This window comes from Amborella trichopoda, chromosome 1 (genome assembly GCF_054954075.1).
Source record: "Amborella trichopoda isolate Santa Cruz 75 chromosome 1, AtrichopodaSantaCruz75HAP2 v2.0, whole genome shotgun sequence".
NCBI classification, from domain to species: domain Eukaryota; kingdom Viridiplantae; phylum Streptophyta; class Magnoliopsida; order Amborellales; family Amborellaceae; genus Amborella; species Amborella trichopoda.
In genome coordinates this window covers 2,954,026-2,972,296 of record NC_142336.1, presented here as the reverse complement: position 1 = coordinate 2,972,296, position 18,271 = coordinate 2,954,026, and the positions used below count along the sequence as shown (strand labels likewise).

General features: G+C 35.8%; 2 protein-coding genes across 3 annotated transcripts; one reads left to right on the top strand and one right to left on the bottom strand.

The window, feature by feature from the left end:
* Positions 1-275: 275 nt before the first annotated feature.
* Positions 276-5,037, bottom strand: EMB1379 (embryo defective 1379). 2 transcript variants are annotated; one of them, XM_088854862.1, is made up of 6 exons: positions 4,841-5,037; positions 4,074-4,270; positions 2,262-2,342; positions 1,338-1,652; positions 1,082-1,159; positions 276-788 (listed from the first exon to the last, which is right to left on the bottom strand). In XM_088854862.1, the coding sequence occupies exons 1-6, from the start codon at positions 4,953-4,955 to the stop codon at positions 567-569; spliced, it is 1,008 nt and encodes a 335-aa protein (XP_088710988.1). In that variant the 5' UTR covers positions 4,956-5,037; the 3' UTR covers positions 276-566. The 2 variants fall into 2 exon arrangements, with proteins under 2 accessions (XP_088710988.1, XP_006836189.1); XM_006836126.4 differs by having other exon boundaries at positions 1,425-1,652.
* A 4,540-nt stretch (positions 5,038-9,577) lies between these two features.
* On the top strand, positions 9,578-16,007 carry LOC18427067 (DUF309 domain protein). The gene is made up of 3 exons (XM_011622441.3): positions 9,578-10,425; positions 14,374-14,521; positions 15,622-16,007. Exons 1-3 carry the CDS (start codon positions 9,811-9,813, stop codon positions 15,849-15,851), a joined length of 993 nt encoding a protein of 330 aa, XP_011620743.1. The 5' UTR covers positions 9,578-9,810; the 3' UTR covers positions 15,852-16,007.
* Positions 16,008-18,271: the final 2,264 nt, after the last annotated feature.

The window sequence follows — 18,271 nt, the reverse complement described above, 5'->3', positions numbered from 1 at the left end:
CTGCAGATTATGCAACGGATGCTCTTCAGTTCCCATCATCAGTCATCCTGAAAAGTAGGACAACACAAACACCACCAACCTAACCTAACCAGTTAATTCTAAACAAAGATGAGCAATTTCCGATCTAGGTCACCGATTCAAAGGAAAAAAATCCATCCATTAATCTCTCACCATCTAGAAACCCCCCTTATCATTTTTTTCCTTCTTTCTTTAAACTTATCCAATGTTTTATGTGGTCCCCACCTAAATCCCCATCACATAAACCTCTATTTTAATTTTTATTTTGTTTTATATATTTCTTAAAAACCTTTGGATCACTTATTCAAATGATTTGAGAACAATCTGGATCACCATTCCAGCTGATCCATACCAGTACTGGGAGTGGACGATTCGGTCCACTGATCTTTTTAAAGATTGCTAAATACATTAGTCCCTCGCAAATAAGCATGCCGGTAAAAACTGAACCGATTCTTTGCAAATCTCCGTAATAACAGGCATCATAGGTCAAATCTTACTGGCCCAAACCACAAAGCTTAGAGAGAGAGGTGGAGTGGGGGGTCACTGGTTCACCTAAGGTGTTGAGAACTTCGGGTCACCCTCCGGGTGACGGGCTGAGAGAGCTGAGATGGGCCTGCTTCAAAGTTGTTGACTGATTCGGCTTTGCAGGTCCTAAGCTTCTTTCTTGATGATCGTGGAGGATCAACATGTCCAATTTCTTCTCCTACTTCCTCATCCCTTGTTTCCACAACCGGCCATGCAGTTTCACAGCTCGGGCAAACCATAGCTGCCTGGAAATTTTTAAGAAGAAAACACTTGAAAGGCGTATCATGAGAGAGAGCAAAAATTGTAAAGGACATGCTTTAAAATCCGCTGTCAGAGAGAGAGAGAGTAGGGCAAATGGATAACCACTAACAAATGTGACAAATGCCCATGTGATACTTTTATCGTATCCATGGAAAAAGGAAAGCGCAATAAAAAGGAAAAGGAAAAAGGAAAAACCACAGATTTGGTAAAACAAAATGAATAAGACCTAAGAAAACATGAAGGGAAAATAAAGACATTGATAGAGTCGGATGCAAACCTTTTTTGTTGAGAATTTCTTCCTTAAGCAGTAATCATGGATCCGGACACTGCAGCGTCCATTAGGGCATGATTCTGCCTGTTCATTTAAAGAAATTTACACGGCTAAGACATCAATTACGGATAAGCATGTGTGTGTTAAGAAAGAGAGGAAAAAGAAACAAATAGCTCATGGGAAAAAGGCAGAACCAGTGAAAATAATGAAAGTGGTTGGAGAAAAAATAATCAATTTCTCAATGGGTATCCAAATTACTTACAATTGAAATGTAGATATCGAAAAAGCTAAAAAGGCATAATGCTAGGGACCCTTTCAAAAATAAATGTCTATTCAAGTTAAGGAGGACCTTGATCCCAGCTTCATTGCAGACATCACAGGATGGAATGCTCATGTTCCTAAACCAGCTTCTTAGATCAAGAAAGGAACGGACACCAAGGCCAATCCTCCTATCCCCAGTGAAACAGAGCCATTGGTTCTGCACAAGATCATCGAGAGTTTTCTCTTTCTGAGACATGGTGAATTGTTTAAATGCGGCAGGCACTTGAGAGTCGCTACTCCGAGAGTCCTGTCCGATCTGCATCCAAACCCGCACCGAAACAAGATAGCCAAATAGTCAATCTCTCTCTCTCTCTCTCTCTCTCTCTCTCTCTCTCTCTCTCTCTCTCTCTCTCTCTCTCTCTCTCTCTCTCTCTCTCTCTCTCTCTCTAAAAATCACACAAACACTCTTTGGAAGAAAGAGACACGTACAACACACACGACATCTCTCTCAAAATCACACAAACAGTCTCCGAATAACACAAACACAGACACAGACACAGACACAACAAACAACATCCATGTCAAACACGATAGCAAATATCCTTTTACTCTCAGTGCAAATGAAGTTGGTGGATTTTCTTAAATTAGCTACCTGCCCATGGAACAGACTAACTAATTTTTTAAAATCCAGATGGTTCAGCCATTTATGCTTTCCATATTTTAATCCAGTCGATTCAGCCATTTATTTGTTTTTCAACTTTAGGATGATTTCCTTCATCACAGGAAAGATAAATTATGCAACACAAGGACAGAATCCTAACCAGTGTTATAAAGCATAATCACTTTCTTTTAACGGCATAAACTTATGCATACTTTTGGTAATTCTTTTAATGGCATAAACATTAGCAAATCTGAGGCTACAAACCTGGTCTTCGAGACGGATATTTAAAGCGTCAATGTTGGATATACTCCCCTGGCCCGAAGCATCTTGTACAATAGCTTCTATCTGAGATCAACATATAAACCAACAGAATTTGAATACATTATAAACAACACATCCTTGACCAAATAGAAATTTTTTTTGACATTTTCATAGCTTTAATAACATACAATAACTGACTTCAAAATCTACTATGCTGCAATCTGTGAGAGAACGAGAGGGAGAGACAGAGAGAGTGTGAGTGTGTGTGCGCATGTGTGTGTATGTCTGAGAGAGAGAGAGAGAGAGAGAGAGAGAGAGAGAGAATGCTGTAATATGTGGCAAGTGTCAAAGGGGTGCTTTCTTGCCCTGCCTATGACTACATGTTCTGTACATATACAACTGTTGTAAAGACGGTTGAGAAAGGAAGGATAGATTATTTAAGGGCCCATCCTCAATTTAAATCTACGATAACGTCAGAACTCTCGGAGGCGCTAATTCTGGCAAGAAATTTCGAGTTAACAAGATCCTAAAACTCAAAGCCCGCCAGATTTGCAGTGAGAGGAGCAGAAGTCTTAATTTTAGCAAGGAGGCAACCAAATTTAGTAGCAATAACCAACAACCACCAACTTTTGCCAAGAAACAACTCTTATTCCTAATTACCTTTGGCCTAACAGAGAGCCATTACCTCAAAAGAACATGGACCATGGTTTCCTCTCACAAATCAAAGGATCTTTTTTGTGCCTAGTGAGGTTCACCAGAATATAGTCATGCAAGGTGCTAATCATCTCCATCCAAGGAGGTGTCCACACTCTAATCATCTCCATCAAAGGAAGTGTCCACACAAGTAGGTGTTACAAATCCGGCTTCTGCACCTTCAGTTCACCATAAAGAACCTACACAGAGGTTGCTTGCAAGTCCCCACAAAAAAAAAAAAGTTTCAAAAATCTATTGGCAAAACCATGCTTCCCCAACCACGGACCAAAATCAAAATCCAGAAGTATCTCAACCACATATGTTTCTCACATTTTCTCACAGACAATAACAAATATGTCCGACCAAAAAGAATCATGTTGAACCTTAAACCGCCATCTCCATAATTTAAGTAGGCTCACATTCATGACAAACATTAGTCTACAGAATCTTTTTTTAAAATGGTTAACTGTTAAGTCTACAGAATCATCCTAGAAGAATTGAAGTTTCCTTTCAAAATGCACTGCAAGCAAGAAAAAGAATAAATAACAAAAAAAAGGTAAAACTATAACAAGTAATGAAATGATTATTGCAAACTACATAAAAGCACAACATCATTTTTATTTAAATATGTCAGCTGTAGGAATCAAACTTGACACGTAGGCTAGAAAAACTACGTAGAATAATGGAATAAAACCATAGCGTTGAATACAGTGGGATGATTGTTGATCGTCCCTTCATTCAGAAGTTTCTCATCATCAAACTCAGGCTTAACAACTGACTTCCTAAAAGGGTCCATTATTAAGCTAGAAAAGAAAGTTCAAGAGCTTTAAGCTCTTAAGGCTTTAAGGAAGATGCAAAGGCAGAGAAGGCTTTGATGAAAGAAACATAGCCACAAGACCATTTCATGGACCAGAATCAAAGAATACAAAATTTAAAACGAATCAAGAAAAACTTGTGATTTCGAAACTTGCATCACGTAGATCCACAACAAAAGTCTAGTAGAAATTCAGGAAGCTTGACCACAATAAAAGATAATCAAAATTCTGTTTTAAGATGCCCGCAATTGAATAATCAATTGGAATAGAAAAATGCAGTGCATATAGGGAGGGTAATGAGACATACAATAGCCTTAAAGTACACAATCTGTGGATTGGAAAACTTGGTTCCAAATTTTGCTTGTTCATCAGCTACACTATTAACTACGCCATAATAAACATCACCATCATACTGATTTCGGCATGCACGTAGCTCGAATTGCACATAGGACAGCTGCTTGTTTATTTTAAGTAGGTATTCGTTAAATTTCCCCTGATTACCACCTACAAAAACATCAAGTGCACAAAGAATCATAACATGGTCAAAATAGATACTACTTCCAAAAAGATGGCAACAAAAAAGTAAAGTCAATTTGCTGTAAGAAATACAAGGCATTGCATCACAAAAGTTAAGTACGGTAAAAAAAAAAAACTGTGATACAGGCCCCAGCAAAATCCAGTGTAAGATATAAAGTTTTAGAATTACTGATCCTGAACTGACCCCCAAAATTACACAAGATATCGTAAAATCACATTATCAAGCCCCGATATTATGAGAAAATGCATTAACTAAAACATCAGATACAAGGAAAGACTGCATGAAATTGACTTAAATAAAGGGTCTAGCCAAGGTATCAAAATATGAAAGTTTTTATAGAAACCCTAATTAAACCCCTGATTCTAGACTAAAACATGGGCCTGCATCCTATAATTACACATAGAAACGTCCAATACCATATGTCAAAATGTGAAAGTGCTGAGAAACAAAACCTACTCCATGGAATCATAGAGTAATATTTCGCAAACACTCCTTGCAAATCAATGTCAAACGGAATTAGGATAAATGAAACTAACCAGCAGGCTTTCCAGTAAGGTCAGTAAACATCAAATGAAAGTCTTTTTCTTTCAAAGGTCCCCGCGATAGCAGAGCTTGGATCAATGTGTGGTGCTTGTGGTTTAATTCCGCCATTTTCAAATAGTAAAATCAGAAAAACACCATGGATAAACCCTAGTTCCCAGCTTAGTTTGAAGCTCTGGAACAGAGAACACAACTAGGGTTGAATTGAGACAGGTTCCATGCAGAAACCATAACTTAAAGCTCCATCAATAAGAACAAAACCGGGGTTTGAATTAAGAGAGAAACGACGCCTAAACCCTAGTTAGAACTTTGAAGCCCCGCCAATGGAAATATATATGAAGTTGCAGAGGTAAAACAGACGAAAATCAGACCGGAAAGTGGTGGGAAACTATCAGAAGCCGCCGGGAATTGATCGGAAGATGGCCCGGAATTAGCGCAATAAGATGGCGACTGGTATGGGAATTTCGAAACTAGGATTCGATTTGGGCGCGCAAAAATGAATTATTAGCGCTTCTTGGCTTTATATAGACAAGGAAATGACTAAAATGTCCTCGTTCTTTTTGTTCCGTTGGACTGAAATAGCGCTGGTTTGAGGTTTGCTTGGACGGCTGAGATCTGATGGTTTAGGTGTTGAAAGTGCGGCGTGAGATGTGAACCGTTTATTTGGTTGGTATTCTAGAAAATAAAGAAGCGTGTTGCAGCCGCACACTAATATTTGTTTATAGATGTTTAAGTGTTTGTGATCGTTTGAAAATTTTATTTTATCCCTAGCTATAAAATTTAAAAAAAAAAATTTGTTTCATGAGCAAGGGTACGCGTATCTACATTTGTTGATTTTTTTTCTTTTAAGTAGACATCACTTCAATAGTATAAGATAGCAATCTTATATAACTCAAATAAAAAAGAAAAGTGCTATATGTGTCAGCCGATGCATGCGATCGCTTGACCATCCAACATTGAGAAAAGGGCACTTAAAATATGCAGTGCATAAAATATATATATAATGTTAATTTGACAATGAAAAGTTTATTTATTTTTTCATATTTAAGATTAATGTTCTACATCATAAATATTTTAAAATTTTAGAGGGGGATGCACATGTGCATATGATCCCCATCCTCAATATATATATATATTTCTTCAAATTTTGAGTGCACATTATTTACTTTCGTTTTATTTATTTGCCCAAAACTCTCTCCTTCACAGACTTATTATGCCTATGATAGTTTCAAGTGGGTCTAGCAGACATCCAACTAGATGCTTCAAGTTTTACGGGCCCATTAAATCCATTTTGGGGCATCATGGATTTAATAGGCTTAATAGGTCCGTGATGATCCTTCAGGGGCCTAAATAAAACAAAAGGAAAACTTCTTATAGAATCCTCATTTATCGTATTATTTCACGGTAGATCCTCTTTCCGTTTTTTTTCAAGTCGTATAAAAAAAATCCTAAAGATTTCACAGTATCCCCTAATCTCTTATCTCCCTCTTTTTATCCACGTTTGATCATAAAATTAGCCCAAACAAATATTTTTATATCATTTCAATCTAAAAACTTTTTTAATGGGTATGAAAGAAAAAAGAGTGTTAAAAACGTTTTTGAGATTAAATGATATAAAAATATTTGTTGGGGCTAATTTTTATGGTAAAAAATCAATAAAAGATGGAGATACGATATTAAGGGTACAATGAAAAGGATTTCCTTATGTCGCTTGAAATAAAAATAAAAATAGGGTCTACCCTGAAATAATATGATGAATTAGGGTTATATACAAAAATTTCCCAAAACAAATGGTTCAACTTCAACCCCTAGGTTGAAAGCCAAGAGGCCCTAAAATTTCTATAGCTCTTATTTGGGCCTCTTTAACTAAAATTTGTTCGGTTCATGTGGCATTTAAAAGACTTATGAGTGCTTGTAAACTGAAATAATAGAGTGGAACATGAACTCAGTAGGAGTGTAGTCCCTCGTAGGGTATACTAAGCAAACGATGTTTGTAAATACTAGAATGTGCTTGACGATTTAGACCAATCGGTTGAGAAAAACCCATGTTACCTGAGCATAAAGAACAAATCGATAAGAGTTCTAATATGTTAGCCCTTGATGAGGTCGGAAAATATGCCTGGATGAGTGAGCCGATGGACTGTGTAACCCTTGTATGTGATGGTGGCCTACAGAGACGGGAGCCAAAACCTCATCCATGTACCATCACACGACATGCATATCAATAGATTGTTTGAAAAAGTTAGAAATCTACCTTTTAGGGTGAAGTGTATGCATATGCGAGAGATACCCCTATGCACCATAAGAGCTATGGTCGTATCAAGTCTAGGTGATTGATTCGTCTCTAAGGGAAGACCTGAAATCCACAGACTGAGGTTGCGATCTCTTGGCTCATCGGTCAGACTTTAGTGACCTGCTAATGAGCCCTTGCTTGGACTGTGGGTCATGAGAAACATAAGGTCCGTCTGAGAAAGCAACTGTGGTCTGTAGTCCACAGTTGAAGGTGAAGTATCCCATGAATTACTAAACTAAATGGATCATTTTCCCATCAAATTAATTTAATTGTGTTTGTTTTATGGTGAAATTTATTTTAATATTATTATTTGAATTTTTATAGATCCCTGGGTATTTTATTTATAATTTTTTTATTTATAAATTTAAAGATATTTTATTTTACAATTGTTTAAATATTCAAATAATATTCTAATTAAATATATAAAAATATCATGGGGGCCCATTGTGCACATGGGCCCGTCGTATTTTTAGAAGGTGGGACCCATGAGTGCCTCCCTTGGGTGGCACGCCCCACCCTTGTTCTCTTTCCTATTTTTTTGGTGATATGACATGTGAGCAGTTGGCAGATATTAACTAAATATTGACTCGATATATCTTTCAAATATTTTGTGAAAAGATTTAGTAGACAAGTGTTATTTTTATGGTATGCACAACATTTTGATTAGAATTAATTTATTTAATTTCCATTAATGATAAAATAGTTTCGAAAAAGGGGATAATGGTTCATACACCTTTCCATAACGTTGATCGCTCGTTTATGGATTTGATGAATAAGATATTTCACCCTACAAGTCACCCTTGATCGATGGTCTATGTTCAATATCACAAGAAGAGGCAAGCCAAATAAAACCCTAAGAAATCCTAATCTTATTCAAAGCCTGTAAAAAGGGTCTCTACACCTTATCTTTCTATTTCTATATTTTTATTTATCTCTATCATGTTTGATATCTCTCTCCCACAATATGAAAGAACCTAAGGGTTTAGGTTAAAGAGTTATTCTCTCTCCTATCTCTTAAATATGGATTTATGGCGAAGGGTTTTAGGGTTTAGCAAAAAGAGAATCCATCTCTCTCAAACTATGTTTCTAAGAGAATTCGCCTAGGGTTTGAATTTGTGATGAAAAGGGTTCATGTTCCATTAGTGTGGCTTGGCCGAAATTTCTTTTCCTGGTTCGAGATTGAAGCTAGATCGTTGATCCCGCCCCATCGAATTGTGGTGACTCGGTGTGAGGTGTAATAAGTCTGGTTGAAGTAATCTCCGGCACTCTTCCTTTTGTTTATTGCAATATTGTCTTTTATTCTCACGGATAATACATAATTGTTTCAATGACATCGAGCTATTAAGATATTGGTTTTATTATTATGTTGATTTTTTAAAAAATTTATCTTATTATAATAAAAACCATATGTAAGTGATCTTTTGCCGAAAGAAAGAGGTGAAGAAAAAAAAAATGTATTCCCCAATAAAAGATCACATACGTTTCAAAAAGCCCAAAACCTTTTGTTTTTGGATAATTCAATCATATGAACAAAAATTGAGATGATATATTCCAGTCAAGCCCAGGCTCAATTACTCGAAAACCCAACTTGTTTTGCCTAGTAGATAACCATTGATTATTGTTTTCTATTTTTCAATTTGGAATATGTACTTGTTTACTGATGTTTGCCTCACATTTGTTACCTTATCATTTAGCAGGTGTCCCTAAAAGGGATGTAAACCTCTTCCTCAAGGAATACGATGTTTTATGTGATTCACAAACCTATCACGATGAACAGGTTTGTGATGCCCTGAGTACTCATAGTGGTTATTAAGATCATTATGGATCTATTAGGTTAATGATGGGGTATCATAGATCTAAGTATATAAAACCTCAAGCACCTGCCAAGGTATTTATTGGAGGGGCTATTAGGAACTTCGTAGGTCATGATTATAGGTATTGAAAAAAAGAGTAACCATCATATGAGACCTTCCTACACCTATGTGTGTAGGATTCCAAATAATCACCATTAAATTTGACACAGATCTCTAAAAAAGTTATCACATGGGTGGGACTTAACTTTTATAAAAATATGTGCCAAATTTTATGGTGATCCTTTGAGGTCCTACACATATGGGTGTGGGAGGGTCTCACATGGTCATTTTTCTAAAATGATATTTTTCATAATGTTTTTTTTTTCATCACAGCTCATTTTTTTTTCTCATGAATTCGAAAGTTTAAGACAAAGTCACCAATATGTGCACATGGTTTCTTTTGTAGCCTTATAACGGCGAAGGATGCAGTTTCTATAAGCCTAGGCTTTATAAAAAACAAAGCCCCACCTCAAAATCATGTTTGAAGAATACATCCGACAGATGACTCTAAAACATAGTTTCATGACTGATTATAAATTTTGTAGCTCAAAAAACGATATAAATCATGTGAATCTACAAATGAATCTACGAATAATTGACAATGGACGATCTAACATATACTATTTTAGAGCTTGAAATCCAATACTTGTTTTTACAAATCTTATGTGCCCTAATCATAATTTTAATGTAAATATTGAAACGAGGCTTTACTTATTTTCCATACAGCCCCGGCCTTATTTTGACGAGTTTCATAAAGGAATTGGCTGCTCGCTGCGCTACTCCGAATCTCTCTCCTCCTTTAACCCTCGTTTTCTCTCTCATGGCCTCCAGAAACCTTCCCGCCCGAACTCTCTCTCTAAATCCTTGTTCAAACCCTACTTTTCTCGCTCTCAATGGTGCCACAAGCCCCAATTCTGTCTCTCGCACTTACACAAATTGTTTAATCTCAAAATTTATCCGCCTGAACTTTCTATCAAGCCATCGGTTTCTCTATCTAAATAATAAAAATGACCATGGATTTCTCTCTCTAAAGCTCTGTGCAAAGCCCCTCTATGCAATTTGTGGAGCTAAATTTACCCTCCACTGTCACTCGTCTCTTCCAAACCCCAATATTCTCTATCTAGTGAGTTGGAATTTTTCAAATCAAAAGTTCCTGAAATGCAAGAATTCGTCATTTATCCCGATAATTCTCAGAGGATTTTACCGAAAATTACCAGGTCTGAGAACTCTGTATCGCCGCTGGGAAAGTGATGAATTATCTGATGACACGGATGATTTCAAATTCGATAGAGCTGTTTTATTGTTCAATAGCAGAGATTATTACCAATGCCATGACATTTTGGAAGCCATTTGGAACAGAGTAGAAGAACCCCAGAGAACAATTGTGCATGGGTTGTTGCAGTGCGCTGTAGGGTTGTATCATCTAGCTAACCAGGTATCTCTCTCCCTCTCTCTTATGTGATTATTCTGATATATTGTTTCATATAACCTCTATCTTAAAATCTTTCTTATGTGATTATTCTAATATTTTGTTTCATATAACCTCTATCTTAGAATCGCACTGGTCAATAATCTCGACCACCATGATTCCTCAATCTGAAAAAAAATGGAATTTAAATTCTTACAATGGATTATCTTAAAAGAATTAAAATGAACGGTCAAAAAAGTGTGCAAAAGCAAAGTTAAAACCAGTGTTTGTAAAATGATATAAAACGGGCCTTTTCAACCATTCGCAAGTCCCAGGCGGAAAATAAAAAAGATATAAAAAAACATATACTAAAATATGAAAAGGAATGATTAAAACAAAGCAAATTCAAATAAAGTTGAAAATCAATGAAAAAGGGGATTTTAACAAATGGATTTGTGCCCAGGGATATTTTAAAAAATTTATGAAAAAAATGAGAAAATATAAAAGTGAGTATTAATGACCAAAACAATTTTTAATATTTATTATATTGTAAAGAATATTAAAAAATGCACTACAAATCAAATTCCTGATTTTTTAGAATTTATGTATTTTTTTTTTTTTAAATACGAGTTGATCAGTAAAACCACCCAAAACCGGAACCGGATCTAACCGTGGAGTTAGCGATTAGATCGCCCGGTTTTTCCAACAGTGGTTAAAACTAATCTATCTGAGGTTTAAAGGAGGGCAGCACAATCCACCTAGGCGTGCTAAAGCTAAGAGTTTATGGCACTCTTGATTTCATATTTAATGACACCCTCTCTTCCCATACCAACCCAATTATCCATCGTTGTACCGCTTATTTGATGTTCAATTAAAAGTTAATTTTTCTGTTGATGAAAAGTCAGTCCTGTAGAAATTGAAATGGGGTTAAGGGGGGTGTAAAATTTGGGAACCAATCTCCAAAAATTCAGATGGTCTGCAATGGTGTTAGGAAAACTTAGTTTGGAATGGGGTTAAGGGTAGTATCCGCTTTCTAATACCTCACTTTGGGTTTGGAGATTTTGTGTATAAGAAACACTGATGTTTATACTACAATCACTGTTACAAAATTCGGCCGCCCAGCCACCTGGGTGGCCCGGGGGCCAAAATTCCTAGGCCCATCTTAGGGGAGTTTCATAGGCGTCTTGTGTTGAGGCACCCACCTAGGTGCGTCTCTTGGGTGGGCTTCCTAGGCATCTTGTGTTGAGGCACCCGCCTAGGGGCCCAAGGCGCTCGTCTTAAGGTGCACCTAGGTGGCGACTTGATGCACCCTGGCTAAGGGCAAAAATAGGCCCTCGGCCAGGGGCATTTCTGGCATTTTCCCCTTTGAAAACCTATGTGTGTTTTAGAGAGTGAAAAACTCTTATAAATCTAAGATTCTAGATTTTTATCAAGATTGAATTTTTTTTTGAAATTTTCGATTTCTTGCAAAATCAAAAGATATACTTCTTGATACTTGGAGTGGCCGCATAAGAGGACTTTTGGCAACCAAAGATCACCGGTTTGGGTATATATTAATTTAATTTAGAAAAGTTTGATGCATTACAATATTTGAATTAGGGTCCGGTATTTTCTTTTTGTATAATGTGTTACACTTTGAAATTTCTTTTTTGTTTTTTCTTTTGTGATATTTTTACATGTTTGTAGTTGACATATTTTGTGAATATTTACATGTTTTTTATTTTGGGCCTATATCTAATTCATTTTAAAAAGCTTAGTGCATTGCAAATTTGAAGTAGGGTTTGATATTTTTCTTGTATATAGTGTTATGATTTGATATTCTTTTATTTTTTGTTTTACTTTTGTGATATTTTTACATGTTTATAGTTGGAATATTTTGTATTTTTTACCAGTTTGGGCCTTATTTTGTGAATAGTTCCAATTAAATTGATGTTTTGTGAATATTTTGATTGGAAAACCAAATCTTAGGGATATTATGTTATGTGATATTATTGATTTTTTTTTTTTTTTAGATTGATATCATGTGATTTTTTTTAGATTGGAAAACCAAATATTATGTGATTTTTTGTATTTGATTTGGTTTCCACATAATATGAAGGTCATTTTTTTATTGGTTTCCAGTTTCCACATATTTTTTGTGGTCTTTTCTAGTTTGTTTTGTTTACTTCATACTCTTCAATTAAAACTTGATTTTTTTTCTTTATTTATTTTAATACTTTCATTCTTGTGTATTTTTCAGGTTTATTGACTAGGTGATATTGCGTATTACTTGATTTTGTGATTTGTGATTTTGTGATATTGCGTATTACTTGATTTTGTGATTTTGTGAGTCGTGAGTCATGACAATGTCTTGAAGTGGATCAAGTAGGCAAAGTGATCCGGGTTGAAAGTACGGATCTTGTCCAATCCTGTTGACAACAATAAGGTGGAGCGTAAGTTTTGCATGAAATCATATAATGCCGGTATCAATAATATATTAAAGAAATATTTAACCGACACTAGAGGGAATGTGTCCCCATGCACGCAAGTACCAGCTGAGGTTAAGAGTGAGACGTAAGATCACTTGGACTGGGTTAAAAACAAGAAAGCGGAGGTGAGGAGAAGACATGAAGAAATTGTTAGAAGTGTAGATATTTTTAGAGTTCAGGAAGAAGAAGAGGATATATACGCCGAGGTTGGATCTTCCCGTAGGCCAATGGGTGCCATGCATAAGAGGCCACGAAGAATGTTTTTAAAATTTTAATTGTCCATTCAACATTTATCTAATAGGTCCATACAAAATGAGGAACAGACTTGAGCAAAAAGCCAAAAGCGATTGAGTGACCTTGTCTTCGTTCAATGTGATCAAAAGATGCGGGAGTGCCATCAGGAGCTGGAGAGCAGTGAAAGGGAGGCTCTTGAAGTTGAGATAGATGAAGCTAGTGGCTAGTTGAAGTTGGGGATGATGAGGTGTTCTCTAGAGAGGACTTGACTTGGGGTCAGGTTTGTGAGGCTGCTGGGACACCATTGAGCCTTGTGTGGACCACTTGATTTCAATATCAAAGCCAAAGGAAGAGGAAGGGGAAGGCAAAGGTGGAGGAGAAGAAGTTGACGAGATTGAGAGAGATGGATGAAGAGTTTGAAGCACATTCAGATGAGACAAGGGATGATGTTGAATATGCTGAGGGGGATGAATCTGATGATGATCGCATGGCATGGATCCTGATGATGACATGGAATTGTCATTGAATTGAGTAGTGCATCACATACGGGCAATGGACATCATGCTTCCAGTCTTTGACTTTTGATGGTCACTTTGTCAGTTTATGTAATATGTACTTTTGAGTTTTGTTGTATTTGCAAACTGCCAATTTGAATTTTTTTTTTACGTGAATGTGATGAATGAGATGTTATGATTATTTAATTTTTTTATTCAGGGGTTTTGGGCCCAAACGCTGCCCTAAGAACTCCCTAGGGGCCTAAACCCCTGCCCTAAGAACTCCCTGGGGGCCTAAACCAATTCACAGTGGTCAGGCCCCGAGGCCCCCAAAACACCTAGGCTGGTGCCTCTTAGTTTTTGAACATTGTCTACAAGAGTATTAGTTATATTTGTACATGGCATTCATCTATCTGTTCAAATAAGGGACTCACACCCACCAGATTCAACTTTGTTCATGTTTCGTATCTTCTTCCTGTCCCCTCCATCCAATGTTATAAAATGCTTACATGTCTAATTCTTGCCCCATCTACATTTACGTATGATACTTCTTTTGTACGCTCTACATTTTCCTGTGCTGCAATCCTTTCATCCCTTCTACAGTTCATTTTTAAATGCTTTCTTGAACTTGCTGTGCTATTCAGAGAATTATGAATGTCAAACACGTTTTCATGATTTTGCTCTCGTTGGTTTTATTTCTACGACATTTGTGAATTCACAGTAGAATTTCGTTACATAATAATGTATGTGAAATTTGATATTGATTTTAGTAATTGTAGAACCATCGAGGAGCAATGATGGAGTTGGGAGAAGGCCGATGTAAGCTCCGAAAGATGAACTTCAGGAGTGGACCCTTCCAACAATTTGAGAAAGAAATTTCAGCAGTCTTAGACTTCATCTACGAGACACAATTAGAATTAGCTGCCTGTAAGTTGAAGGCCATCCAGCTTCTCTTCTGTGTTTAATGACTAGGTTGAGCCCATTCAGTTCTGGACTTGGCCTGGATCGACTTGGACTGAGTCCAGAGCCATCCTTTTTCTTGCATATTGCTTGCCATGAATTAATGATGCATTGTATCAGAGTCCCCATATTATTTGTTATCTTATATCTAATCTCCTTTTTCATTTGAGTTTATTGCTTTGTTATTCTATTCTGTCAGTAGCACTATACCTTTTATACACAGTAATTTACAGATGGTGTATGATATGCACCAAGGACCAGTTCAAGCTTTGTAGAAGCATACTCAATCAGATAATATCAAAGTTGATATGTTTTGTTTCAACTGTTTACTATTGAATCTCCAGAATGTAATATCAATCTATCAGTCAATAGAACTCAAGTTCGTTGGGGTTTATAGGAGGGAGTGTCACATTCTACAGGCAAACCATATCGATCTGATGCACATGCAAAGAAAATGTGGATCATTGATAGTTCTCAGCCTCTCAACACATGATCGATATGTTAGGGATAATAATAAGTTGATAACTAGTTAAAAATCTTATCTTGCCTAGCCCATCACCCAAAACCAATAAGTCCAGGCCTACCAGTCAACCAAGCGAACTTTAGAACTACCATCTTGAAGTGCAACGTAAGGGATTTCACTGGAAAGGACACTCATTATGGAGCCCAATTTTTGAAGCACAGTCTAAGTTAACAAATGGATAAAAATCTCAACCTTGCTCCTTCCAAGTCTTGTGGATTGTGGTTATTAATGCAAGCCCAGTTGTTGATCTTCTCATTGATTTAAATTTTTTTTCTAGAGGAAGTTTACTGTGAACCAATGGTGTATGCTATATGATACACGAAAGGTCATCCATTGTTTTTTCCCTGTGACCACCCATCTGTTATTGGGAATGGATGGTGGAATTGCCCCCTGGTTTACCATATAATATGCACCATTTGTTTTACTCTTTTTTCCCCCCTTTTATAATGATTATGATTTCTTAGAAATCATGGATTGGATTACTTGATTGTTGAAACATGGCCGGTGAATTTGGACCATTAGATCTTGGCATTTCCCATTACAGGTACCGATGATCTCTGCTTGAGAATGGATGGTTCGGATCGTTCATACCAGCTTTTGGGTAGCTTTGGCGCCGGCCAGAAACTGTACGAGTTTGAACATGAGTCAGACAATGCTTGTTATATAAATTTTGAACCTGAAGGACTCTACAGCTCAGTTAAGACCACAAGAGTGAAGGTTCCACTTCTTCATGCAACTGAGGAACAGTTGAAAGCTTATGAATATGATTGTTAGGGTTTCAATTTTTCTTTGAAGTGATTTTAGTTATGATTGTTTTATTTGTTTATTTTTCCATGAATCAATGGGCATGTAAAATATTGTGTAATGCATCTACATATTCTTTTTTAGTGTTCATTATATGTAATAACATAAAGGCTGCGGTTTCTATAAGGTTGCAACCTTATACAATCCCATTAAGGTGCACCTCCAAATTTTAAAATGACATGTAAGTTTGTTGTAAATTTTTTTTCGTAGTATCTTAAAATCTATTTTCATATCTAATTGGAAAATTTTAAACTCCAAAAATGGTTAAAATCAAGGAGATCTATAAACATATGAAGATTTTGAAAATTGACGGTCTAGATAATGTGTGGCAAGATGCACTATTTTTGAGACTCAAATACTTTTTTTTTTATATATATTCATACATCTCGATGTCAAGATGATCAAGTGGAGGATTTTTCAACATTAAAACAACTTTTCCGATAGATTTTTGAGGGGCATCTGTAATTCTACATTTTAAGGTTGCAACCTTATATAAACTTCTCCCTAACATAAATCGTCTTGTAGCTCAGTTGGTTTGGGCGCTGGTCTTATGTGCCGGTATGAGCCGGAAGTCGTGAGCTCGAGCCTCAACGGAGCCATTTTCTTATATTTGTCATATTTAAATTTTGTCTAGCCAGAAACAAACACATAAAATATCCTTAAAAAATTGTCATATTTAAATTTTGTCTAGCCAAAAACAAACACATAAAATATCCTTTTTTTAAGGTTGATTGAAATATGAAAAACCCAGTAATAAAACCTATATGGATGGTTTTGATCTTCAGTAATTCTTTGAAGAAATAGGCATGGACGATGTCAATTTTATATTTGGATATTTTTGCTCCAATATCTAAATAAAAATTCTTAAATAAGTAGTTGTAATGGTAGTTGTATACTGGAAACAGTTTATATAAATTAAATTGTAGAAAAAAAGTATGTCTCAAAAGTCTAGGTTATTTTGATAGGAAAAACCCTCTAACTAATCATCTCGACCTCAAGATGTACACATGTAAAAAAAGATTTTAAAATAATAAAAATGGTACATTTCTCAAGATCTTCATGTAGTTGTAGATATGCGCGATTTGTACTGCTTTTTGAGTTTTAATTTCATAATTAGATGTAAAGTAGTTTTTTAGGTCATCATTAAAAAATTTGACACTAAAATCACATATGTTGATGAGCTTTGGACAACTACCTTAATTGAATTGTTTAAGGTTGACACTTTGTATAAACCATACCTTTATATATTTACAGGAAAGTATAAAAGAAGATTATTTATCTTGGGTACAAAGTAATCACATTAATCTAGACTATTGGATATGAAATTAAGTGGTTGCATTTATTTCATTAACCAAACTCAAATTTCAAAATAAATTTTTTCGAACTTTGTGACACATCCAAGCTATCAAATTTTTCATCCGATGGTTATAAGAAATTGTGACAACCTTTCTATGTATACAATCCCTATGCTTATTTCAAAAGAAATAATATAATATAGAAAAATTTTATAAACATATTTCAAAAGAAATAATATAATACAAATTTTTTTATCAAAATGCCTGTGAGGTTTTTTATCAATGAGCTACAAGCACAAATGTATGAGAGATTATTTATTCAAAATTTTACCTATTTCCAACTAATGCATCTCAAGACCGTGCAGATTTTTATGGCCATTTTGAAATTGAATAAAAAATATAAAAAAAGTATTACATTGCCCATCTTTTGTAGATAATTTGATAAGTTTGCCCATGACAATCTATTGAAATTCACCTAAATTTTCCTGTCAATAACAAAAAAACCGTCCCGGAAAATTCGACAAGATAGACGATATTTGTCATCAAGATTGTTATTTGTCCGAAGAAGTATAGTTGAAATCCTTATTTTCCTCACCGTAGTAAAAACACAACACTCTGGCCCTACACTCTCTCTCTGTTGTATGTAGAGAGAGTGACCATGGAGTTAAAAAGAGAGACTCAGACATTCAAACAGTCTCTCTTAAGTGAGTTGTAGAGAGACATCTGAAAAGTCTTTCTTAAGTGAGTTGTAGAGAGACATTTGAAAAGTCTCTCTTAACTGAGTTGTAGAGAGACACATTTGAAAAGTTTTTCTCAAGTGAGTTGTTGAGAGAGACATTTTAAAAGTCTTTCTTAAGTTAGTTGTGTAGAAAGATAGGCTTGTTAAAATATTTCTCGCAAATAACAGAAAAATTGAGGAGAAAGAAATCCTACCAATATGACAGAAAAATGCGATTCTAACCTGAAGCATTTCCGAATCAGTAAGAAATACAGGCGGCCACTTCAGAAATATCAACTGATCCCAACAGAAACTCGAACATTATATCGTGATTTCGCCGTTAAAATGCCATCCCCCATGAGCGTAGAAGGCATTAA

Excerpts from the sequence above, each read along its gene's own strand:
- LOC18427067 (XM_011622441.3), top strand. The coding sequence starts at position 9,811 with ATGGCCTCCAGAAACCTTCCCGCCCGAACTCTCTCTCTAAATCCTTGT. Across the intron at positions 10,426-14,373 it reads TGTATCATCTAGCTAACCAG|AACCATCGAGGAGCAATGAT; the intron begins GTATCTCTCTCC and ends TAGTAATTGTAG. Across the intron at positions 14,522-15,621 it reads ACAATTAGAATTAGCTGCCT|GTACCGATGATCTCTGCTTG; the intron begins GTAAGTTGAAGG and ends TTCCCATTACAG.
- EMB1379 (XM_088854862.1), bottom strand. The coding sequence starts at position 4,955 with ATGGCGGAATTAAACCACAAGCACCACACATTGATCCAAGCTCTGCTA. Across the intron at positions 2,343-4,073 it reads TTGTGTACTTTAAGGCTATT|ATAGAAGCTATTGTACAAGA; the intron begins GTATGTCTCATT and ends TGTTGATCTCAG. Across the intron at positions 1,653-2,261 it reads ATATCCGTCTCGAAGACCAG|ATCGGACAGGACTCTCGGAG; the intron begins GTTTGTAGCCTC and ends GTTTGGATGCAG.